Source organism: Filicampus tigris, chromosome 17 (genome assembly GCF_054856515.1).
Source record: "Filicampus tigris isolate MCC_2025a chromosome 17, RoL_Ftig_1.0, whole genome shotgun sequence".
Taxonomy (NCBI): domain Eukaryota; kingdom Metazoa; phylum Chordata; class Actinopteri; order Syngnathiformes; family Syngnathidae; genus Filicampus; species Filicampus tigris.
The window spans coordinates 2,581,051-2,603,769 of record NC_141233.1 but is presented as its reverse complement, the minus strand read 5'-3'; the positions used below and the strand labels follow the sequence as shown (position 1 = coordinate 2,603,769).

The window sequence follows — 22,719 nt, the reverse complement described above, 5'->3', positions numbered from 1 at the left end:
TGAATCACAACTAATTAACATAGTTCCTCCGCTGCAGAGTAAGTGTCAGTGCCTGAGCAAAAGGGAATATTTTATTAATGGCGAGTGAACATTTAACTAAATAATACATGCCAACAAATTGATTTCACTGAGCAATGATTAAGGCAGAGGTTTCCGCTCATATTATTGCGCAGGATGATGCTGCAGCTCCGCAAAGGCTTCGCGAGCCAACCCACCATGAAAATGCTTCCTCTGATGTTGCATTAAAGTTCTCATGGAAATCTGAAAATTAGAGTCCAACTGACAGGGAAATTGTTCGTTCGTTCGTTGTAGTCTTCCAGGCGCCCTGCCAAATAAATAAAGGTAACCTTTATTCTTGATGTATCTATTGTACATAGCCCAGTTTTACAATGGGGACGTTGCCAATAACGTACAGTATAATTTTAAAATGCCGTTTTATTTGGTGATTTATAAAACGGTATACAGTACTGCATCTTTAAGAATGCAGACAATATAATAGTATTTTTCAACATGTTCAAACGGTTAATATTAGTAATTAGACCTGTTAAATGCCTAAAGATAATTCTTTTCGTTTTTGTCGTCGTTGACGTAATTCCTTCAGTTTGGAAACTATAACCTCGCAGTCAATATGAGACAATTGAACGCATCAAACCGGCAAAGAAAGTGACACCGCAAGTACCCAATCAATGATGGATTACTCCTAAATCCACCAATGGGGGTAAGCGCAAAGGCGGGCTCGCGATGACCTCATGATTGTTGCTCGGTCTCCAAGAGTGGTTTGCTGTAGTCCCATTGGCGCAGGTGATCCGTCTCGGGATGAGAGAGGAGAGTGGCGGCGAGGGGAAGAGAGGGGCACGCTCGGATGGGGAAGTGTCCAGGGCTAGCTTTCAATCCAAAAAGGATACCGGCCACCTTCAACATCCACTGGAACACTCGACGATGACAGCTTCACCCAAAGGGGCACTTTGAGATATGATGAGGTTTATTTCCGGTCGGGAATAGTACTATGATTTGGTATGTGGCCACTTTGATAGCAAGTGTATTCAGCACCCGAGGAACGGCCGCTCAAGGTGAGTGAAAGCAGATTCCCTTTAAGTACCGGTGACTTCTGCTCAAAGTTTAACCCTTGAAATGCTTTTATTTGAAGACATGATTTTATTAGACTATTTTTGGAATAGTTTCAGTGTTTAAAATTACAAAGCAAAGTTGGTTCATTGCTGCACCTGTCTTGAGTCGACCCGTCCACACTAAGTAATGCATTGTAACAGAGGTTCTTCAAGGTGTGTAGTACAAACATGCTTTGCTGACTGCAATACTGGCTGCATAATCGCGGTGGGATTCAGGTGGAGCATTTTGCACTTTGAGGACTTTGAGAATGCAGCTCTGCAAAGTGGAAGGTGAGCCAGCGGTTGCAGCATGCACCTTAGCTTCCCAGATTGCCAGCGTCAGTGGTAATGTGCTGGAATATGATTGCATGGTGGGTTGCCCTCGTCTTACCACTTTTGCCCGCCAGAGAGAGCACTACCTGTGTGAGTGTGCGTGCGTGGACGTTCGAATGTGGGCTTGACGTAATAGTCAGCCTGCACACTGCTGCTTCTCCTCAAGTTAGGGTCACCAGAACTTATGATGTCAAGCTTAATGTTACGTAACAAACATGTTGGTTTGTTAACAGTGTGTTATGGAAGTGTTTTTCAAACACTGTGCCGCAGCATATCAGTGTGCCGCGAGATATTGTCAGGTGTGCCGTGGGAAATTATCTGATTTGTGTGCCTGTGCGGCCTAGCGCCTGGCAGCGTAATCATGTCTTTACTACATTGTAGTACTCTTCCATACCAGCAGGTAGCAGCAGCAGCAGAAGCAGTAGGTAGCTAATTGTCTTTGTTTAGAGACAAGCGAATTAGTGACGTATATTTATCCAAACAGGCCCATGTTTCACAATGAGTATCAATATGGAACATTATAAAATACATTTTCTTTGTGTTTATTTAATTCCTATTCAAGACATTATAATTCTTCAATGTTAAAAAATGCTTATATAAACAATATAACACTTATATTGTTAAAATAAGCTTCTTTTTTTTTTGAAAGGCCTTTCAGTCAAGCAGTTGACCCTGTCACCTCTGACCTTGCGTTTGCGCAGTGATTGACAAAAAACAATCCGCTCAAAATGAGCTGTGAAAGTCACACGGGTGCGGGTGGTCATTGTCATTCAGAAGGAGCAAAGTATTTCTACAGTGCATTTATGGGAGTCCAATCAATTTAAAAACCTGGCCGGGACAGACACCAGCTGTCTCCCTTCAGTGTGCGACCCAGCCAGTCTACACCAGACACAACATTGTTTATTGTGCCATTGCACAACAGACTTTCCCCTCGGGCATCAACATTGTAGGAAAATGTAGTATGAATGTAATTGTAATTTATTTGAGTTACATTTATCAGAGGCAGCAATGCCAAGATGCTAATAGTCTTAATAGGTCATCTACTTTTCATCCATCCATCCATTCATCTTCAATATCTCTTATCCTCATTGGCGTGGCGATTGTGCTGCAACCAACCTTAGCTGACTTTGGGCGATCGGCAAGGTACATCCTTAACTGGTTGCCAACCATTTGCAGGCACATATACACTTTCTTTAATTGAAATCTTGTACTTTTTAAGTACATTCTTTATCTAATGTTTGTTTTTATAGCCACATTATTGCTCATGATGTTAATGTGAGAGTGAATGGTTGTTAGTCTACATCAGGGGTGCTCACACTTTTTCAGCATGCGAGCTACTTATAAAATGACCAAGTCAAAATGGTCTACCTTCCAGGTAGAGTATGATTTGCATATTTGTAGGTAGATCCTACCCACTACAAAAATGCAAAACATATTTATTTTCAAATATATTGAGGATTCTTTATTTACAATGTATGTTGATGTACTTTGCATAACCGCATGAACCAGTGTTGCACAACACAACATAATTAACAATGAACATACATTTTATGTTATGCCGTCCATTGATTAGATGCTCCAATGAAAACTCCAGTTCCTTTTACAGATGTTTATTGCTCAGCAAAACGCTGTAAAACGCCAACACAATGTAGAACGCCAACACGCTGTAGAACTAAAAGTTCAGACATACGACAGAAAACAACATACAGTATAATATTTATGACAAAGATAGCTTTGCTTAGCGTCAAAGCAAATCACGATAGACAATGCAAAATTGTGCTGACCACTTTGGCCTGCTTTCAACCAACGGCAGTCTTCTCCCAGAGATAACCTTTAATGTCAAAAATGTGATGCTTCAACAAACTTGTTATATCAACTTTGTATATTCACTCGGATTTGGCAAAACAACGAAGAAAAAGTAAGCAACACGCATGGTGAATGCAGCCACAAGTGCTTCTCAGTCTCTGCGTAAAGCATACGGCGATTCTGTAAAACACAATTTCCGGTATGACATTTTCAAAATAAAGGCATTGTGTTTCAAAATACAGATGGCAGCCATTACAAATGTCATGCGACCTACCAATACTACCTCTGCGATCGATTGGTAGATCGCGATCAACATATTGAGCACCCCTGGTCTACATGCACTCTGCCATACCAGTCCAGGGTGGGTGTGTTAGGCCACTGCTCACTTGTGACCCAAATGAGGACAATTGGTATAAAAAAAAGTGGTATGCATACACTCACACACAGTTTATTCGCATGCATTGTGCTCTAGCATACTGTAGTGTCCCAGCTGCTCACACCGCCTCTTTTTGTCATAATATTTGGCAAGTGGAGATGGAGGTATTACATGAATACATAAATAAATGAATAAATTAATAAATTATTAAATGTAATATATTTACACGCTCTCTGAGTGGCACAAGTGAAATATGACCTGTGTCCCAAGTGACATGAAAAGTCTTATATTGGTGGAACTGGATGACAAATTTAATAGACACAAAGCTTACATAGCACACAGCTTTACAGGGGTCCTCGGTTTTCGACGATACTATTGTATTTTTCCACCCTAATATATATATATATATATATATATATATATATATATATATATATATATATATATATATATATATATATATATATACATATATATATATATATATATATATATATATATGTATATATATATATATATATGTATATATATATATATATATATATATATATATATATACATATATATATATATATATATACATATATATATATATATATATATATATATATATATATATACATATATATATATATATATATATACATATATATATATATATATATATATATATATATATATATATATATATATATATATATATATATATATATATACATATATATATATATATATATATATATACATATATATATATATATATATATATATATATATATATATATATATATATATACATATATATATATATATATATATTTTTTTTTTTTTTAAATCTTTTTGATCTTTTTTATGCATTTTATGGCTGGTGCGATTTATAGTCTGTAAAATCCGGTACTTACCCGATTCTGACTTCCAGTCCAAATCCGCACCAGTTGTCTGGCTAGGGGCCGGTCCGGTCGGGATAGCTGACCCTGCAATGGGTGACCGCCGACCCCGCAAAGGGTGACCGCCGCCCTTGCGAGAGCCCGGTGGGTGCCGCAACTGGGGAGACCCGCGGGAAGGGGCCCGGCCCACGTCCAGAGTTGCCGCTGCAGCTTCCGTTTGCCTGGGCCTGGTGAGGGAGCCTGAGAGGCGCACAATAGGCCTCTGTGAAGCTTTTGTTCTTAATGGAAATGATTTTCCCTTGCATAACTTTATTTTTACATTTTAACTAGTCTTGAAACATTTTTTTACACTTTTACTTGAGTAAGAAGCTTGATGTGAAACTTCAACCTGGGTAGAAGTCTTCTTAAACCCTAATATCTGTACTTTTACTTGAGTAATGAACATGAATACTTTTGGCTCCTGTGCATAGCAACAGAAATCTGTTGTAATCCAAAGAACCACTGCAGTCATGTCACAGAGTACTAATTGCATGCTTTCTCATTTTATTGATTCTTCATCTGGCCTTCCAAGCAGGCCCACTTCATTGCAATTACGAGTTTGACCTTTTCAGAAGCCAAATCCTTATCATTTCCAGAGCCCTCCATTGATAACATTTAGCCATTTTGTCTTATAACTTCATTTACAAATTGACTTCTGATTTAAGCAGAGCCATGTGAAGATGTATGGGATGAAACCTGACATTATCCCAAAAATAAACACACACAACTAGGGCTGGACGGTTATCATACAAACAGGGGCGGAGCCAGAACATGGCTAATGGGTGGGCCTGGAAAAGTTAGGGTGGGCCTGAATATTCCTCTCACTTCGCACAATCCTCCTGTCCCGACACATCGTATATTCAAATAAAATGACAAACCAAATAATATGAAGTTCAGATCTTCCTTAGACAACCACAATTATGCCATTCTTATTATTCTATTTAAAAAAACACAAATAATTTCACGATTTACTAAAAATGTAAAAGTATATATTTTTTTCATGAATCTGACTGGGTGGGCCAATGCACACCCAGGCCCACCCTTGGCTCCGCCCCTGCACACAAATAATAATCACAATTATTTTGAGTTTGAAATCATGATTATTAAAACACATATTCATTGATTTCAAAACTTGGTATTTATTCATCTACTAAAACTCAACTACTCAAAACTATCATATCCTCATGTGCATTCATCCCTGCACGTTGAACATGTTATTCTTGAACACTTTGTCAAGTACAAAATGACCTTGTTATAGCACCTGAAATTCAAGCCTCTTGCATTTTCATTCTGCTACATCCACACCTTTGATGCCTTGTACTGTATCTATGCATACATTGAAGCCTTGAATAAGTATTACCCTTATCTCTTTATTGCGTTTGTCTCTCAAATCCCCCTCAACTTGGTGATTTCAGCTGCGCACTACACTTAGCTTTAGACAGATCTAAGTTTGTAATCAGTGGCCAAGCCTATTTCTTTGTGAATGCTATTAATGTACAAAAACAGAATATTGTGGTGTTTTTTTTTTTTAATATGAGCTCTTTTTTTTTCAATATCGTGAGTTTTTATACAGTATCGTGAGCTTTTTATAAATTCCCAACCTCTCCACAATATTGTGATAATTATCGTATCATGAGGTTCATATCGTGATATTATTGTATTGTGACATTTGGATATCGTGACATCCCTATAGATAAATCATGCTGGGGTCCTGCAATGACAGTGGAATAATTCAGGGCCCAGTCAATATGGATTTTTTTCTCAGTCAATGCCGATTCCGATATTAAGCAGATTAAAAGTCAGATAACCGATTAATTGGCGAATTAATTTCGAATATATAACTCCTCAACAAGAATGATACTAATTACAGGCAGGAACGTTTGGTTTACATTGATTAAATCGGTCGTTGGATTGATCATAAATTGGATAAGTTTTCCAGACATCCCGTATAAGTATAACACTCTGGGAGGCACTGAACGCCTCTTTTTTATATATATATATATATATATATATATATATATATATATATATATATATATATATATATATATATATATATATATATATATATATATATATATATATATATATATATATATATAAAAATGCCAAGGGAACACACATGAGAAAGTGAACGAACTCACCTGGATGCTTCGTGCCGCGCTTCAGGTTCCTTAGGTCATTACAGTATTATGTTTAACTAGTATGTGAATTTAACCTCTATGTGTGCGTCTGTGTCCTTGCGGAAAAATGGGAGAAGGGGTTGGTTTTAATTTATGTTTAGTTGAAACAACTTACTTGGAAGAAGACAAATGTCTTAGGTCCAGACAGCCGGAATATCAAATTGGAGAGCGTGGCACTAAACTGCTCAAGCATCAGCTCCGACACAATGGTAAAGAGAGTTTTATAGCGGTAGCGCTCAGTACAAAAGTGGACCAATCAGAATTCAACAACCAATTTTTTGAAGATTTAAACAAATCAGAATTGAATCATTGGGGAGACACAATATGTATTAGACAGAATTTCCAACAACCAACAATGTGTCAGAGGCGATAATTGAAGTTTTGGATTTAAAAAAAAAGAAGAAAAGAATAGGACTATTTGAAATGTGATTCTCACAGGCTGGTGAGTCCACTCAACTGTGATAAGATTTTGACTAGAGTTCTCGGTACAAGTCTTACGCCCCATAATTCACTGCTATCAACCAAGATTCATATGCAGGTGTCAGCTTTCTGGTAACCTACTTCGACTTTAACATTCTATGCTCATCCGCAGTCAGCTTCTCCAGAGCTGATTATTTCACTGGATGCACAAAAAACCTTTGACTGGGTTAAATATGAATACCTACTGTACAATATTTGCTATGCTGGACAAATTTGGCTTTTGGCCCCAGTTTCTGTACAAAGATGAGAATGGTTTGAAGACAAACGTGATCAAAATAATCATTAGGACTTGACATGTGAGAATAAACGAGACTTCGGAGTGAACAAACATGGCAGATGAAAAGGCAGGAGGGGTCTTGACAGTGGCGCTAGTTTGCAAATTATTTTTAGAGGAAAAAAGTGACACAAAAAGAAAAGACGTTGGGGGCTCTGTTGCGCCATGACTGTTTTCATTTTAGATTCCCACCGCACTTCTTCGCCGCCCCGTCACCTCACTTTCTGATTGGCTGTACGTCACTTTTAATCGCCTGCATGGCCGTTTGTCCTCGGGGCACAGCACACACGGTGCAAAGTCGGGCTGAAAAAATTCAACATGTCCCCGATTTGAGGTCGGACATCCTTCTGAGTGTCCGAGATCAGGCTGAGCACACCACACCCGGCAGGATTATCTGCTAAGATTATTTTTGGAGCCATTACGAGTCGGCCCCGATATACGATTGTCGGGAGGGGAGATTCGGGGCTAAAATCGGGCCGATTATCCCGCCTGAACCAGGCTTTAGGCTTCAGTTTCTTACTCAAGGACACTTCAATATGGTCACAAGGGTTGAGGATCGAACCCACAACTTTTGTGTTGCGAGAAGACCACTCTACCACTGAGCCATTGCCGCCAATATGTCTTAAGCAATGCACCGTTCAGCTGTGGTTGTGGTTAAGTGTTCTAGAAAAGTGCAGTTGCGAGTATTGACTCAGTTTCACAGGCTAAATAATTTACTGATTCTGGTAGACTTGACATGGAAAACTAAATTTGATGAGGTATTATGGATGTTTCTCATGGTTTGCATTGTCCACGTATTTCACATCATACTTGTGGTTTTTATAACATATCAAAACGGTGCCTTGAGTTGAAGACGCAATGACTCAGGTTCAAGTCTCAATGCCTCGAGTCTCCATCTCTGGTCAAACCAATGGTCCAATAATTCTGCATGGCAATGTATGTACTGCTGATTTGTCAGACAGGAAGTTTGCAGATGTGCTGTGAATGTCTAGAGTGATTATTTTTCCTCCCCCATGTCCACGACTATACTATTACATTCGTGAGAGTGGAGATCATGGAGGGAAATCGGGACTTGGTGTGTGCGTCAGAATCTCTGATTAGATAGGCACTTGAGCAATGTTTGACGACTTTAAAAAATGTTATCAATCTCATATGCAGTGTTCAACTTTTGACACCAAATTTATTCAGTAATTTGTTGCATGCTGCTGATCTTCATTGGCTACACAGCAAATGTTATATAATGTCTTACCCAAAGAGGATAGAGTTGAACTTCGTTTCCCAAAAGAAGACTTAAGAAGCCATTTATAAGCGGCTTCCCTCGTCTCTTCCTTGGGTGAGGAAACTAAAAGAATCATCTCGACATGCAACTGGGTTTGTTTTACAGAAATAGTGCCTCAGGTATTCAAACTGCTAATGCAGTTTGTCATGGGCCTGAATATGTCAATGGTGCCCTCTGGGTGAGTCAGCATCAGTGAGTGTACGCACAGACGTGAGGACACCGGCCAGGCAGGGCTGCATCCCTCGAGCTGAGTTGTGCTGTCCCAAGCTGGCAGCTGGCAAACGCTACCACTTTTGCCAGTGATAACCCTGGACTTGAGCCAGACTGGCTCACTCCTGCTGTCAGATCTGACTCAGTTCTTCAACAGCCTCTCCTTCACTTCTGCAGACTTGGGTGAACTCACTCACCGGCAGGTTAAAAGTGGCCAATGAATATGCTGGATGATGTTGATGGAGGCTCAGGGCACTAAGGTTGCACGGTATACCGGTATCAGTATAGTATCCCAATACTAGAGATTTTAAAACGGCAAACAAACGATACGTTTATTGAATTTTATTGAATGTGATTGAATTGGTAAAGTTCAAGCGCAGCCAGCGAGTGTGACGTAGTTGCCCAAGTGCCTTCGCCTCCTTACATGCTCGGGCTGAGAGAGAAAGTGAAGTCACGCAGACAAACCAGGTGGAAGACAATAACAGAGATGGCAGCTGCAGAAAAGCCCGTACTGGTCGACAAAATGGGGGCCCAAAGTACGGTGTGGAAGTGCTTCGGGTTCAAACCGAATGAAAAAGGCGAGCCACTGAACACAGAAGCACCGCAGTACAAGCGGTGCTACAAAGTCTGCCTTGCGAAAAAAGGCAACACGTCAAATTTGTCCAAACACTTGAAGGACAACCATGCGGATTTGTTCCACTACTTCTGTGCAAAACGACGAAAAACGGTGATTAAGTTGTTCACCAGTTCACTACACCGTAATGTCAATGAAAGAAGTAAAGAGCTCCTTCCAACCCTGTAGTAGACCATCAGTAGCCAACATAACAGAGAGCTACAACATGTCCAGGGGGTGAAATTAATGTGTTATATTTGCCAAATGCGAGTGATTTTTGTATGTTTAGTAATTTATGAAAACCAGTGGTCTAAAAAAAAAGGAAAGTCCATCGTATCGTTCTTGTGTAGAAGCTTTTAATAAAATATTGTGAAGAAAAGAATAAAAATCAATTTAGACAGATCAACATGAAAATGTAATTCTAACAAATGACAATTTTATATTACTGTATTATCTTGTAAAAAAAAAAATCTGTTTGTCTAGTAGAAATGTTCTACTTGCTATCTACATTCAACCCCTGAACATCCATCCATCCATCCATTATCTGTACCGCTTATCCTCACAAGGGTCGCGGGGCGTCCTGGAGCCTATCCCAGCTGTCTTTGGGCAGTAGGCGGGGCACACCCTGAATTGGTTGCCAGCCAATCGCAGGGCACACAGAGACAAACATCCGCACTCACAATCACACCTAGGGGCAATTTTAGAGAGTCCAATCAACTTACCATGCATGTTTTTGGAATGTGGGAGGAAACCGGAGTACCCGGAGAAAACCCACGCAGGCACGGGGAGAACATGCAAACTCCAAACAGGGAGGCCGGAGCCGGGATCGAACCCGCGACCTCTGAACTGTGAGGCGGATGTGCTAACCAGTCGCCCACTGTGCCGCCCACCCCTGAACATGTCCATGGTAAAAAAAATACATAAAATATATTTTTAAAAATGTAATTACATTCTTAAAATATTTAAATCACCAATTAAGGCATACAGGCAGTGCATTATATAAATTAAGTATATTGAAACACGATTTTGTAAAACATTTTATTAGCCCACAATATCTAACCCTATCCTAGATGATATGAGCCTCAATTTATTTTCTAGTTATGTCCATTAAATGTTTCATGTATCGTTTCAAAACACAAACCCTCTGAATTATTTAAGAATTAAGAACAAGTCAAATAAAGCAATGACATTAAAATTAAAATTATCATGTTAAGCACCTTCTCCCTCCACCATCAACATATGTCTAGTGCTACTGGCTCAGAGAGGGTGACACCACCTACTCATAAGCAACCTACCCTCCAAGATGTCTTTCAACAGCATATGAAGTACCCAAAGGACAGCAAAGATGCTAAAAGGTTCAACAGGGCAGTTGCAGAGTTTATCTGTACGGATCAAGTGCCAATATATTCAGTAGAGAAAGCTATTTAAGTTATTGTTCCCAAAGTCTGTTTTAAAATAAAGGAAAAATATTGACATTTGAGTGTTTCACCTGTTTGCAAAAAGTATCGGAAAGTATAAAAAAATATCGAAATCCATGTTGGTATCGGTATGGAAAGAGAAATTTGGTATCGTGACAACCCTACAGGCCACACAACACAATTAACAGGATCTTGGGAGTAAGCGACATTATTTTGATGATTGCCTGACCCTGAAAGACTGTAATGAAGAGTATGTTGAGAGCCACACAATATGGCCTAACATGCCAATTTTAAGGTGCTGTTACCCGTGCATCCTTCATACAGTTTTTATTGGAATGCAGATTTGCTTTCCACCTGGTCGTGGTTTAAGGGTGAACACATGAATGAAAATCAAGTTCAGACCAGCTGGAAAATTTATTAATGAAGTTAGTGTTAACTACAAAAGGGTGATTTACAGGTAGAGTCTGACTGGTTAACACATTAGTCTTTGGCTCAACATGTTTACTTTAGCATATCTTCTAATAGCAGCACATATTTTCACTGTGTGAAGAGGATAATGTGCTTAAAGGCGAAGTCAACCCAAACATATTTTTTCAAGAATATGTTCTACTAGTTGAAACACGGCGTTCTGATTGTGTTTTTGGAATATGAGTTAAGCAGCAAAATCCACCCGTTTTTAGCCATCTCTGGGGTCGGCCATTTTGTCACTTCTGTTGACTGAAAATGACATCACAAACCCTCAGGGCTCAGATAACAACAAATCATAGCTCAGCTTCAGAAAACAGGTGAGCTCTGATTGGTCGTTACCTGAGCCCCGAGCAACTGTGATGTCATTTTCAGTCGACAGAAATGACAAAATGGCCGCCCCCTGAGATGGCTAAAAACGGGTGGATTAACTCTTATTCCACAAGTGCAATATCAACCAGAATGTCCTGTTTCAACATAAGAACCTATTGTTGAAAAACATATGTTTGGGTTTACTTCCACTTAAAGATGTCCCCTTAGTGATTTGTTGGTGTATTGTAGCCTGGCATCAGTCACTACTCCATAGACCAGACTTTGTTTACATTCTTCAGACCAAAAAGTGCACAAGTGGTTTGCAGAGACACATTTTGCTTTTTGTTTCTTTTTTTTCTGTGCAAACTGAAACAGAACCAGCAGGGAAAGTTGTAAAAACCCATTAGCTATGTTCCACTCGAGTATATGTTTGCTTAAATTATTTGAATTTCTTGCAATCCAATAAACAATGAGCTGAGGGCTGCATTTGGCCTGTGTACTGTGGCTTACACACTGATGATCTCAGCTAACATTGTCGCTAAGATTCTCTGTAGCTGCATGCCATGTGGGAGTACATGCATGAGTGTGCACTTTTTTTGTTGATAAAGCAAGCTCACAAAAACCACTGAAATGTAATAATGCGTACGGATAATCATGTGAATGGATACTGTTTAGAAGTAGAGAGACGGATGCCATGTTGGCTCTGTCTACTGAGTTGTAAATTAAGTGAATGAAAAAATAAATCCCGATCAGCTCAAGTACATTACTGAACGGAAGAAAAGAAACAACAGCATTCCCGTGAGGGAAATGTAATGCTAGATGGACTGCAAATGAGCTTTATGCTAAATCTGCTTTAAGAATCTCTTTGTCTTTTAATATTGATTTATGTACAGTATGTACAGATTGTACACAAACAGTGGGAAGCACTTTGAGTACCTAAGGTAGAAAAGCGCTATACAAGTGAAGGCCGTTTTTTGGCCAATTGTGATAGCTGCGCAACTGCCAAAATCTTGAAAAAAATCTTTTTTTTTTTGCTTTATTACCTAGCAGATTTTTCAACTCTACAGTATATCTAAAAATGAATAAAGCTTCACATATCTTTACATCTACTGATGAATTGTCTCCAATTTATTTCTATTAAAAAAATAAAATAAATAAAAAAAACAGGAGACTGAGGCACTTAAAGTGGTTGTGGATAAAAGGCCTTTATTTTATTTTAACTAGTGTTGTTCCGATACCACTTTTTGGCCCCGATACCGAATCCGCTACCTGGCTGTGCAGTATCGGCCAATACTGCACCGATACCTCGCCGTTTGAAAAAAACCCCAAATAAGCGCATTTTTTTTGTAATTCTAAAGAATTGCACACTCACTTGGATGTAAAATTATTCATATTTAAATCATCACTTGCGAAGTATCTGTAGTAACATATACACACAAAATACACATGTTGAATAAACAGCCTCTTTTCATAGCTCTTCGTGCTTGTGAGAGTGAGACATGGGATAAATACTGTATTCACATGAATGTACATTTGGAATAAAGCAAGGTGCAGCATTTGTACTTCTAAAAAATATATTCAGTGATTCTAACCGACCCCCCCAATGCGTGACGTCACATTTGTATGCTGCCAGAGGGGCAGGCGGTCGAGTGAGTGAGATAACAGAAGTCCGTCATGTGTATGTAAAAATGGTTAACACCTGTGCTGTTTATGGTTGCTCTAATCGGTCAACTACAGATTTTATTTTGTGATACTGGCAGTGATTCAAATTAACCGGAGGCAAAAAGGAAGTTGTTTGAAAGCAAACGCGCACAATGGCTGTCAAATCTTCAACGTGATCACTTAACACCATCACAACATACAAGGTTATGACCTGATTACTTTATATCAGTTATTGTTTTCTTTTTACTTTTCATTCAAGATTTAGTTTGCACTGCTGTTCAACATTAATCTGTTAATTATATAGGTAGAAAATTTGGCTGAGTGATGTGTTGTAAACAAACTCGTCTCTTTGTTAGCAGTTAGCAAGCTAGCGCGAGCTCGAAAAGCTTCGATGCGTCATAAAGGCGAGTTTATCGGGACACAAACCATTTCATGAAAGACCTTTTACATCATTAAACTAGTGATCGATGTACTGTGTCAAACAAAAGCTAAATACTTTGCTACGAGACAAAGATCCAGCGGACATGCCCCCAAAGTAATTGCAGGCTCTTGATAGCATCAAAGTCCCCCCCAAGCAACTGCCTCCAATATGGCGATGTATGTCATTATAGCGACCTAATGATCCAAATGACCTAACGCTAATAATGGATAAGGCTTCTTCTCCTCGTATTTTCCTTCCACATGCGGCTCTCAAATATGCGTGCTGCGTTCATGTAATGATACCAATATCGATAACCGGCATCAGCGTTTTATTTGTTCGTACCACCCGATCCGATACCAGCGTTTTAATGCTTACCAGTATCGGTATCAGAACAACACTAATTTTAACATGGCCAAACATTATTTAGGCGTTTCGGCCTTTGTACTAGTCCCCAGTTTTTTAAGTCCTGTGCAGATCCCTCAACTGAAGAACGCCGAAGAGACAACTTTTGAGAAAACTCAACATATCCTAGGAGCACTCCTGCATGCTCTGATTATTTCTATTAACATTTCACTTTTTGATTAACTTTACTATGAATTTCTCACAGGGGTATTTTTAACCAGTATCAACATCAATGTTCTTGAGTTGACAAGTCATTTTTTACCTTCACTAGAGAGCTTTGGTTTTGAAAACCTCATGAAAATAAATTCACGCACTAGTGTAAACACTACACTGAACTCCTACTGATGGGCTAACCTACTGTGCAGACAAAACAAATCCAGATTAGCAGCAGATGCAACGTGTGTTTACAATGTGCATGTTGTGTACACACACAATCCCTTAGTATAAAAAAAACTGTGGCCCAGGCATGTCCAAACCCGGTTCTTGAAGGGTGCTGTCCTGCATGTTTTATATGTATCCCTACTCCAACACACCTGATTGGACACTCCTGCTGTAGCCTATAAATACTAATGTTAGCATGTTATTTACATTTCAGTTAACCCATGATAGATGCGTCAATGTTGGCAGTTAAACGTATTTTACTGCTTAACTCACCCGATTATGACACTGAAGTTCAGCGCGCTGTAGGCTTTGGCTCGGAGCGGGAGGAAGCACCAAGCCTGTTAGACACGGCACTCCGATACTTTATACACGTCATGCAACCTCCTTTCCACAATGTAATCTTATTGTAAGTGTTGCAATGAGGCGATTTAGTTGAACAAAGTTAAGCCACACTTGTGATTGGCGCCGGTTGCGCCCGTGCCTTTGTCAAACCTATGGTGAAGGCACCACTTAAAGGAGAGATCATCAGAGATGTGCATGCCCAGGAATTGAATGGCATGAACTCTTTCCACACACGCAGTCCTCATTTCTGTAGAGTGGGGCGGGGTCTGCTCTGTCCCTCCTGAAGTCTAAAATGATCGCTTGTTGCTGCCAGTCTGTTGATCTCATCTCTGTAGTAAAACTCATCCTTTTCAGAGATGATCCTGACCGTGGTGTTGTCATCCTTTATGATGGTGTCGGAGGAGTGAGTCGCAGTGTAGTCATTTGTGTCTAAAGAGAAGAAGAGGGGGCTCAATACACAACCTTGTGGAGATCCCGTGCTGAGTGTGAGTGTGGAGGAGAGGTGGGGCCTAGTTTGACGGATTGAGGGCGGTTTCTTGAAACGCCCTTAATCCACTGACAGTTGGGTGTGGAAAGGCCTAAGTGCGGAAGTTTTTGCATCGAAATATCTTGGGGATGATGTGGATGAGAGCCGAGCTAAAGTCCAGGAAGAGCAGCCTCGTTGAGCTCCCTCAGTGCTCCAGGTGACTCCAGGTGCATTATCAATAATGGAATTAGGGGTGGGTGATCTGGCAAAAGTACAACTTTGCACAAAAAAACAAAATTTTTAAAAAATAATGTCACGATTACAATTTTATCATGATTCGTTTTTTAAGACTAGTTTGCACATTTCTGACCATTTTCCTCATGTTCAACATAAAACATTTAAAATGTGTATAAAACTCTAAAAGGAAAAAAATGACATTTTAAGTCAGCTAATCTTTCTGACAGGTTCTAATTTGAATAGTGACAATTTTTATCAAAATGTGCAGTGAATGTAAACATAAAAGGTAACAATGTAAACATAAAAACACAGCTTGTAACCCAGGTGTAGTACTTTGAAGAGTCTTTTAAAGCCCTCGTTTTCCACTGTTTTAATGGGAATCGTCTTCAGCATGGTTATGTCACTGCCTCAGGTACCTCTTTACACCGCTTACTTGTTTTTTCATATGGAGTGCTCTTGTTAAATGACTGTGTTACCGTGGGTTGCGTTAGCTTGGAGCTAGCGGCTGTCTCTGGCTGATCTCCGTTTGCTTTGGCTGTCGGCGCTAACGTCCGAACCGAGTCTCTGCAAACTTTGCTAATAACTGGTTTGCGCTTTCTCCTCCGAGGAATAGCCAAACCAAATCGACACTGTGGATGTGGAGTTTCTTTTCGGGACCAACTCTGCCTTGTAATGACTTTCCGCTATAACCTCCCGCTATACACACAAACAAGGAGGCGGGGAGTGTCACATACCGTGCACTGTACGTGCTGTGATTGGTTGGTCGGGTATACGCGTCAGTGGCTTTGCGCCACCATAGAGCTAAACTGTTTAGAATGTGCCATGGAGACGATCAAACGATCTTTCGGCATTATGAGATTGTGATCACGTTAAACCGCTTAACAATCTAATATCGTCATATCGCCCACCCCTAAATGGAATTGGAGTCATTGAATTCCGATCAATTCCCGCCTCTACATGGTTTGAAATCAGGATCCCTACGTTCGCATTTGTGATCACTTGACTATAGCTGCCCTGTTAAGTTGTCGTCCTCAGACAGCAGTCTTTGACAGCAGTAAGTAGTTCTGCACATTTGCACAAACCATTGAAAACTTTAACATACTCTATTCTACTGTATGTTGGATCAGTGTTTTAAAAAATATTTGGTTCATAATCTGCAATTAGGAACGGTTGAATTCCTCTATTGGCTTGCTTTCGTAAATACCTGGTGTGCATTTTACTAGTCATGTGTTGGGATTTACACAAATTGTTTTTTAAGTATGTCTTATAATTGTCTGATGATTAGTTCAAGGTCTACCCAGTCTTTCACCTGAGACATGGGTGCATTTAAAAACACACATATTTTATTTGTCCTGCTCTTAGATCGGAGTCTCATGATAATTATGTTTAAAAAGTGGATCATCTGATGATGTAATTTCAGAGTGTTTGTTCATGAGCTTTCTTGAATTAATTGTTCACTGATCCACTCTCAGTAGTCTGGCCTAATTCTAACAGTCAGCAGGAGGTAAGAAGCTCAAAGCCATTACGGATAGTGGAGGCAGTTGGACCAAAATTCAGAAAGCAGTTTCAGAATGCAGACAAAGAACAGAGAACCGTATACCACATACTACCAATACATTGACTGTCCTACAGTTATATTAGCACTAATATTAACACTATTTGGTTAGAGAGTAGGGGTGTGAATTTCTGTAATTAAAGTCAATTCAATGCATATCTCGATACATGTAGTGCGATACAATTCAAAGACATTTTGATTTTTAAGTGGAAGGATTTGATTGGATTTTATTCAGTCCTATTAAGATTCGAAATGATATGGGGAATTTCTTGTCATTTTACAAACCTATGAATGAACATGCTAGTACTGTAAATGCCTTTCCTTCAAAGATATCCTTCTGCGATCCAAGACGATTTGATACATTATACTTTTGTATCTCATTATATTTTAAAGTGGAATGATTGATTTGGTTTCGATTCAAATAGTTTTTTTGTTACACCCCTAGTAGTGTGGTGTTTGAATGATAGTGTTCCCTCTGTTTGTTAAAGTACTTACAAGTAAAATAGCGACAGGCAATATTCATCAACTATTGATCGTATTTTATAGACCATTCGGAATTTAATTAATACAATTCTTACATAAAGAAGGAAAATGTATATTTTTGATATATTTTGATTATTACCTGAGTATGAATCACATTATTAAAAATAATGCATAATGAAGAATGCGGCACGGTGGTCGACTGGTTAGCACGCCCGGCTCACAGTTCAGAGGTCGTGGGTTCGATCCCGGCTGCGGCCTCTCTGTGTGGAGTTTGCATGTTCTCCCCGTGCCTGTGTGGGTTTTCTCCGGGTACTCCGGTTTCCTCCCACATTCCAAAAAACATGCATGGTAAGTTGATTGGACTGTCTAAATTGCCCCTAGGTGTGATTGTGAGTGCGGATGTTTGTCTTTGTGTGCCCTGCGATTGGCTGGCAACCATTTCAGGGTGTCCCCCGCCTACTGCCCAAAGACAGCTGGGATAGGCTCCAGCATGCCCCGCGACCCTTGTGAGGATAAGCGGTATCGATAATGGATGGATGGCATAATAAAGAAATAAGTCTAATTTTTGGGGAAATTTAAAGTGCGGAGCTCCAGCTGTTGATACGTTTATAACATAGACTACGTAGGGAAATTAATGGGAGGTGAGCGGCTCTCCGAACACACACCCTCTCACGGTGGTGTTAGGGTATCGGAGTGAAATTCCGAATGACCCCGTGTTGACCGCAGCAAACGAGTTCCAGTTGGACGATACTTCCGCTTCTAACTACGGAAAAGTTTTCCTTTTCAATTTAACAGAGGACAAATTGGGAAAGCAATGACATTCTAAGGGCTGTCAGGAGCAATATTTGTGCATTAGAATGGAATGTGAAAATGAGGAGGAGCTAATTAGGTCAAATTTATGAGATTACTATTTCTATTGACTATTTGTGTTCTCTGTGTCAGGGAAACAAAGGGTTTGGGTTTGGTTCACGGCTCACCTGTTTTCTGAAGCTGAGCCATGATTGGTCATGACCTGAGCCCTGAGCAACTGTGATGTCATTTTCAGTCGACAAAATGACCGCCCCCTGAGATTGACAAAAATGGGTGGATTTGACTGCTTGACTCATATTTCACAAACTTAATAGTAATAAGAATGCAGTGTTTCGACTAGTGGGCCTGCATAAAACATATTCTTGCAAAGACATTTTTTGGGGTTGACTTCCACTTTAAGCGAAAAGTGCATAACCGCGTTTCTACCGCTAGAGCCGGAGCGTTGTTGCGTCTTTCTCCCTTTAAAGCCGGGAGAGCGTATACGTCATTTTCTTTTTTAAATCCAATTCTCTATACACGTGACGGTGTCGTGACCCCTTGGAGGATGTTGCAGAATTTTTTCGAGCCGTATCGGCGGACGCGCAGACGATCGTGGGAACACTTAAATAAGTAACGGCAGTGATATAGATGCACTTGTGGACTTAAAACCTGTGGAACCAGTCAAACGGGATATATGTTTATAGACAATGACAATATCGACAACTTTGTAACATAATAGAGGATGGTAATTACAACTCAATGTTTTAAAAATTAAAAATAGTGCTTCTCTTGCACTGACACTTTCTGCATCTTCGATTGAAACAGTGAATATGAATAAACTCGGACCTGTTGAAAGCCTCGTCTAAGCTCTCAAATTCTTTGGAATTGTGTTTCTATCTGTTACAGGGACTAAGATACTATTTTGTAGGTGTTGAATGCCTGGGGAAACTTCAGGTTTGAGAGGGCGATTCTATAGTTACACTTAGGTTTTGGGGAGCTGTTGAGCCAGGCTCTTTAGGCCTCAATGGGTTAAGAAACAAACATAGAATATCTGTAGAAATATTTTCTCTTGTGGAAAGTAGAGTGTGACATGGGAGTGGATTTTCACAGAAAAAAATCCAGTACCTTCCCATCCTGGACAATAGTAAAAAATAAAAAAAGTCCTGTCCCGGTGAAAACGACTTTCATCCCGTCCTGTCCCCATTCAGAATGACTCCCACTTTCGCACCGCTCCCAATTTGGAGGTCAGTTGAATAGAAATAACCAAACAAACCCCAAAACAGTTTGTTGCCCCCTCTTCCTCATGGACTCTCCTGTGAACTTTTTATCCTGTACTGTCCCAATCCCATGGTTAAAGATCAAGTTGACTCCCATTCCCCCCCAAAATGTCAGTCTTTAGGGGAAAGTTCATAACAAATCCAGCAAAATAACACATGAGAAAATGTGATGAAATATGCGAGTATTAGCCTGTCCATACAGTCACAGCACTATCATCAGCGCCCAACACAATAGAGACGGTGAGGTGGAAGATATTTTATGTGAGACTCAAATGCGCTGTGGTCATTTTAGCTAATAACATGTCACATGTTAATGAGCCTGAAATGTATTCTGTTGTTGCTGTTTTATGTTGTAATCATCGAGTAATTTACTGATCAACCCATTTCATGCCATGCAGGGTAAAAAAAACGATTTGACCAGGCTGAAGACAAGCAATAACAAAATGCTCAAGAGGAAATATGACCACATTACTGTACTTCATGTTAATGAACCAAGTGTCAACAAGTGTTTAGAGCAGATGTTTGATAATAAAGGTAAATTCCCGGTGAACAACGTTGGTCAAAACGTCCATTAATCTATGAACATTACGATGTCTCATTTGACTTTGCTACACAGTGCTACATGTAGAAAGGATTCATTTTGTCATAGAAATCCATTATTCCACTAACATTATGATATGATATTGAAAATGTCAAAACATCTAAATACATACAAACAAAACACAGTTGTGGCTATGGAACATAGGTGCTGAATCCCTCTGCTAGTCATATGTGATTTTTGTTTTTGTTTTTGTCATACCATATGGTTTACAGGTTATAATTGCTCCTTGAAAAAAAAATCTACAATGGACAAGATAAGATAAGATAAGATAAGATAAGATAAGATAAGATATGAAGGCCTTTATTGATCCCACAGTGGGGACATTTTCAGTGTTACAGCAGCAAAGATATAGGTCACACAGGGGCCGCGGCATAATGTAGCCATCAATGTATAACATTAACGGCAAACATTCAGGATCAAACCTATGGTTCTTATTGGACAGCAATATTGCCGCATATGCTGGAATTTTCTTTCCATACGTTCGTGTGAAGCCTGGTTCATACGGCAGGATAACCGGCCCCATTTTACCCCCGAATCTCCCCTCCCGACAATCGTAGGTCGTGGCTGACTCTCGTAGTGATTTTATCAGATAATCCTGCCATGTGTGGTGTGCTCAGCCTGATCTCAGTTGATGGAAGGGTCAGTATTCTTCTGGATTCTAACACACTTTGCATTCTTATTGCTGTGGTAATATTTCAAAAATATATTTTTTCCAAGTATCTTTGTTTGGTTTGACATTATTGTCCCTTGAGACACCAGCAGTTGATTTTTTCCCCCAGTTTCTCCCTTCCTCTTTTAGTTACGATTGGATAGTAAACAGCCAATCAGAATTAGCCCTACTGTCAGATTCCCGATGTGTCACAATTATCACACCTGTATTGCATGTGTGAATCAGCGTATTGTACGGGTAGAGAAGATGTAAGCGTAAAAACAATCTTGTGCGTGCGTGTGGACGGATTTGTACACGCGAAACACATTTTGTATCACAGAAAACCTGCTTTATGTACGCGGTATTACATCCACGCGAAAAACACATTTTTGTATGCGGTGTTTGACATTACGCTGACGTAATTTTGGCATCAATCTAACGTCATAACCTGTTTCCACTATAAAATCATTTTTATCAGCCATGCTTGTTCACTCCGAAGTCTCGTTTAATCTCGAGGGGGGTTTGCAAGATTTTCCTTCTGATGTGAGAATATCGGAATGACTGTGGTTCGTGTGTGATGTGTTGATCTTGCCGTGTGGGTGCACACCACACGGTACGTTCAAAACTGTAATACGCGTAACTTTTTCACGTGTGGGGTTACGCAGAGTTTGGAAGTCGGCCGACAATTTTAAAATACTGCTTTGTGAACCAGGCTTTACTTTTCTTTCACTAACACCCTTTGTTAAATTGCCTTTTTGAAATAAGTCTACTACAAAGGAAATTGCATCGAATTAAATAATTTGATACTTGCTGACATCACATGAGGCACCATACACAATATAAATTAGTTCTACAAAAAGTCACCAAAATGACAGTGCTTCTAACTCAACGTTTTTGTGAGAGTTGAAAGGTATATTTGTTCCTGCAAATTCTGGTGAAACTGTACCTGATGAATTGAGCTATTTTTTTTTAAGGTTATTTGTCTTTCGATCATTGTCTGGATCATCAAAATGAGTTTCTTAGGGGCGAACCTTACAACTGCTTATTCCCGTGGGTCTTTGATTGTCAATGAACGAAATCCTAATTGGGTTGGTGAGGGGGTGGCAGAGGAAAATTTGCTCTGGTTTACTTCTCGATCCTCTCCTCTCTCTCTCTCTCTCCTGCTTTCATCATCAACAGTGAAGTCATAGCACCAAGGGCCCTGTTGGTGTGGAATCTCAGATGATGTCACCAGCAGCCAATCAACACATTGTAAAGCTTGAAATAGTGTGTGTGAGTGTGTGTTCTACACCACTGGGAATAGCGCACACACAGTTATTATCTGGTTCTACTGGCAAGCTTGAGAGCTCTCCTATTCATGAACTAAATATTTACCGTGCTCCTACAAGAAATGCAGTGATTTTATTATTATCTGTATATTGTTGTACATTCAAAATCTCACGTCGGCTATGACAGTGAGACCTGTAAGGGTGCGACTGGGAGGAATGCCCCCTCACCCCCGATCTGAACCCAAGTAGTGCTTTGTTATTGGATTTATGTGCTTGCCATGGATTGTGCATAACAAACATGTTCAAACACATGGGTGTCCATACAATGCAATACACATGCAATACATGCAATGGCACAGAGGCAGCCTCACTGATCGACTTTGTGCCATGTCGTCAGACTTGCGG

At 39.8% G+C, this 22,719-nt stretch overlaps 1 protein-coding gene across 6 annotated transcripts in view; it reads left to right on the top strand.

Annotated features, from left to right (window-relative positions):
- The first annotated feature begins 818 nt into the window (after positions 1 to 818).
- igsf9bb (immunoglobulin superfamily, member 9Bb) overlaps positions 819 to 22,719 on the top strand; it is a 103,562-nt gene continuing 81,661 nt past the window's right edge. For 5 of the 6 annotated variants that reach the window (XM_086013036.1, XM_086013040.1, XM_086013037.1 and 2 more), the window contains exon 1: positions 819 to 1,070. In XM_086013036.1, coding sequence (XP_085869162.1) covers positions 1,007 to 1,070 — 64 coding nt within the window. In that variant the 5' untranslated portion in view covers positions 819 to 1,006. Of the gene's footprint in view, positions 1,071 to 16,554; positions 16,747 to 22,719 lie in introns of those variants that run through there. The other variant, XM_086013038.1, reaches the window with a different exon arrangement.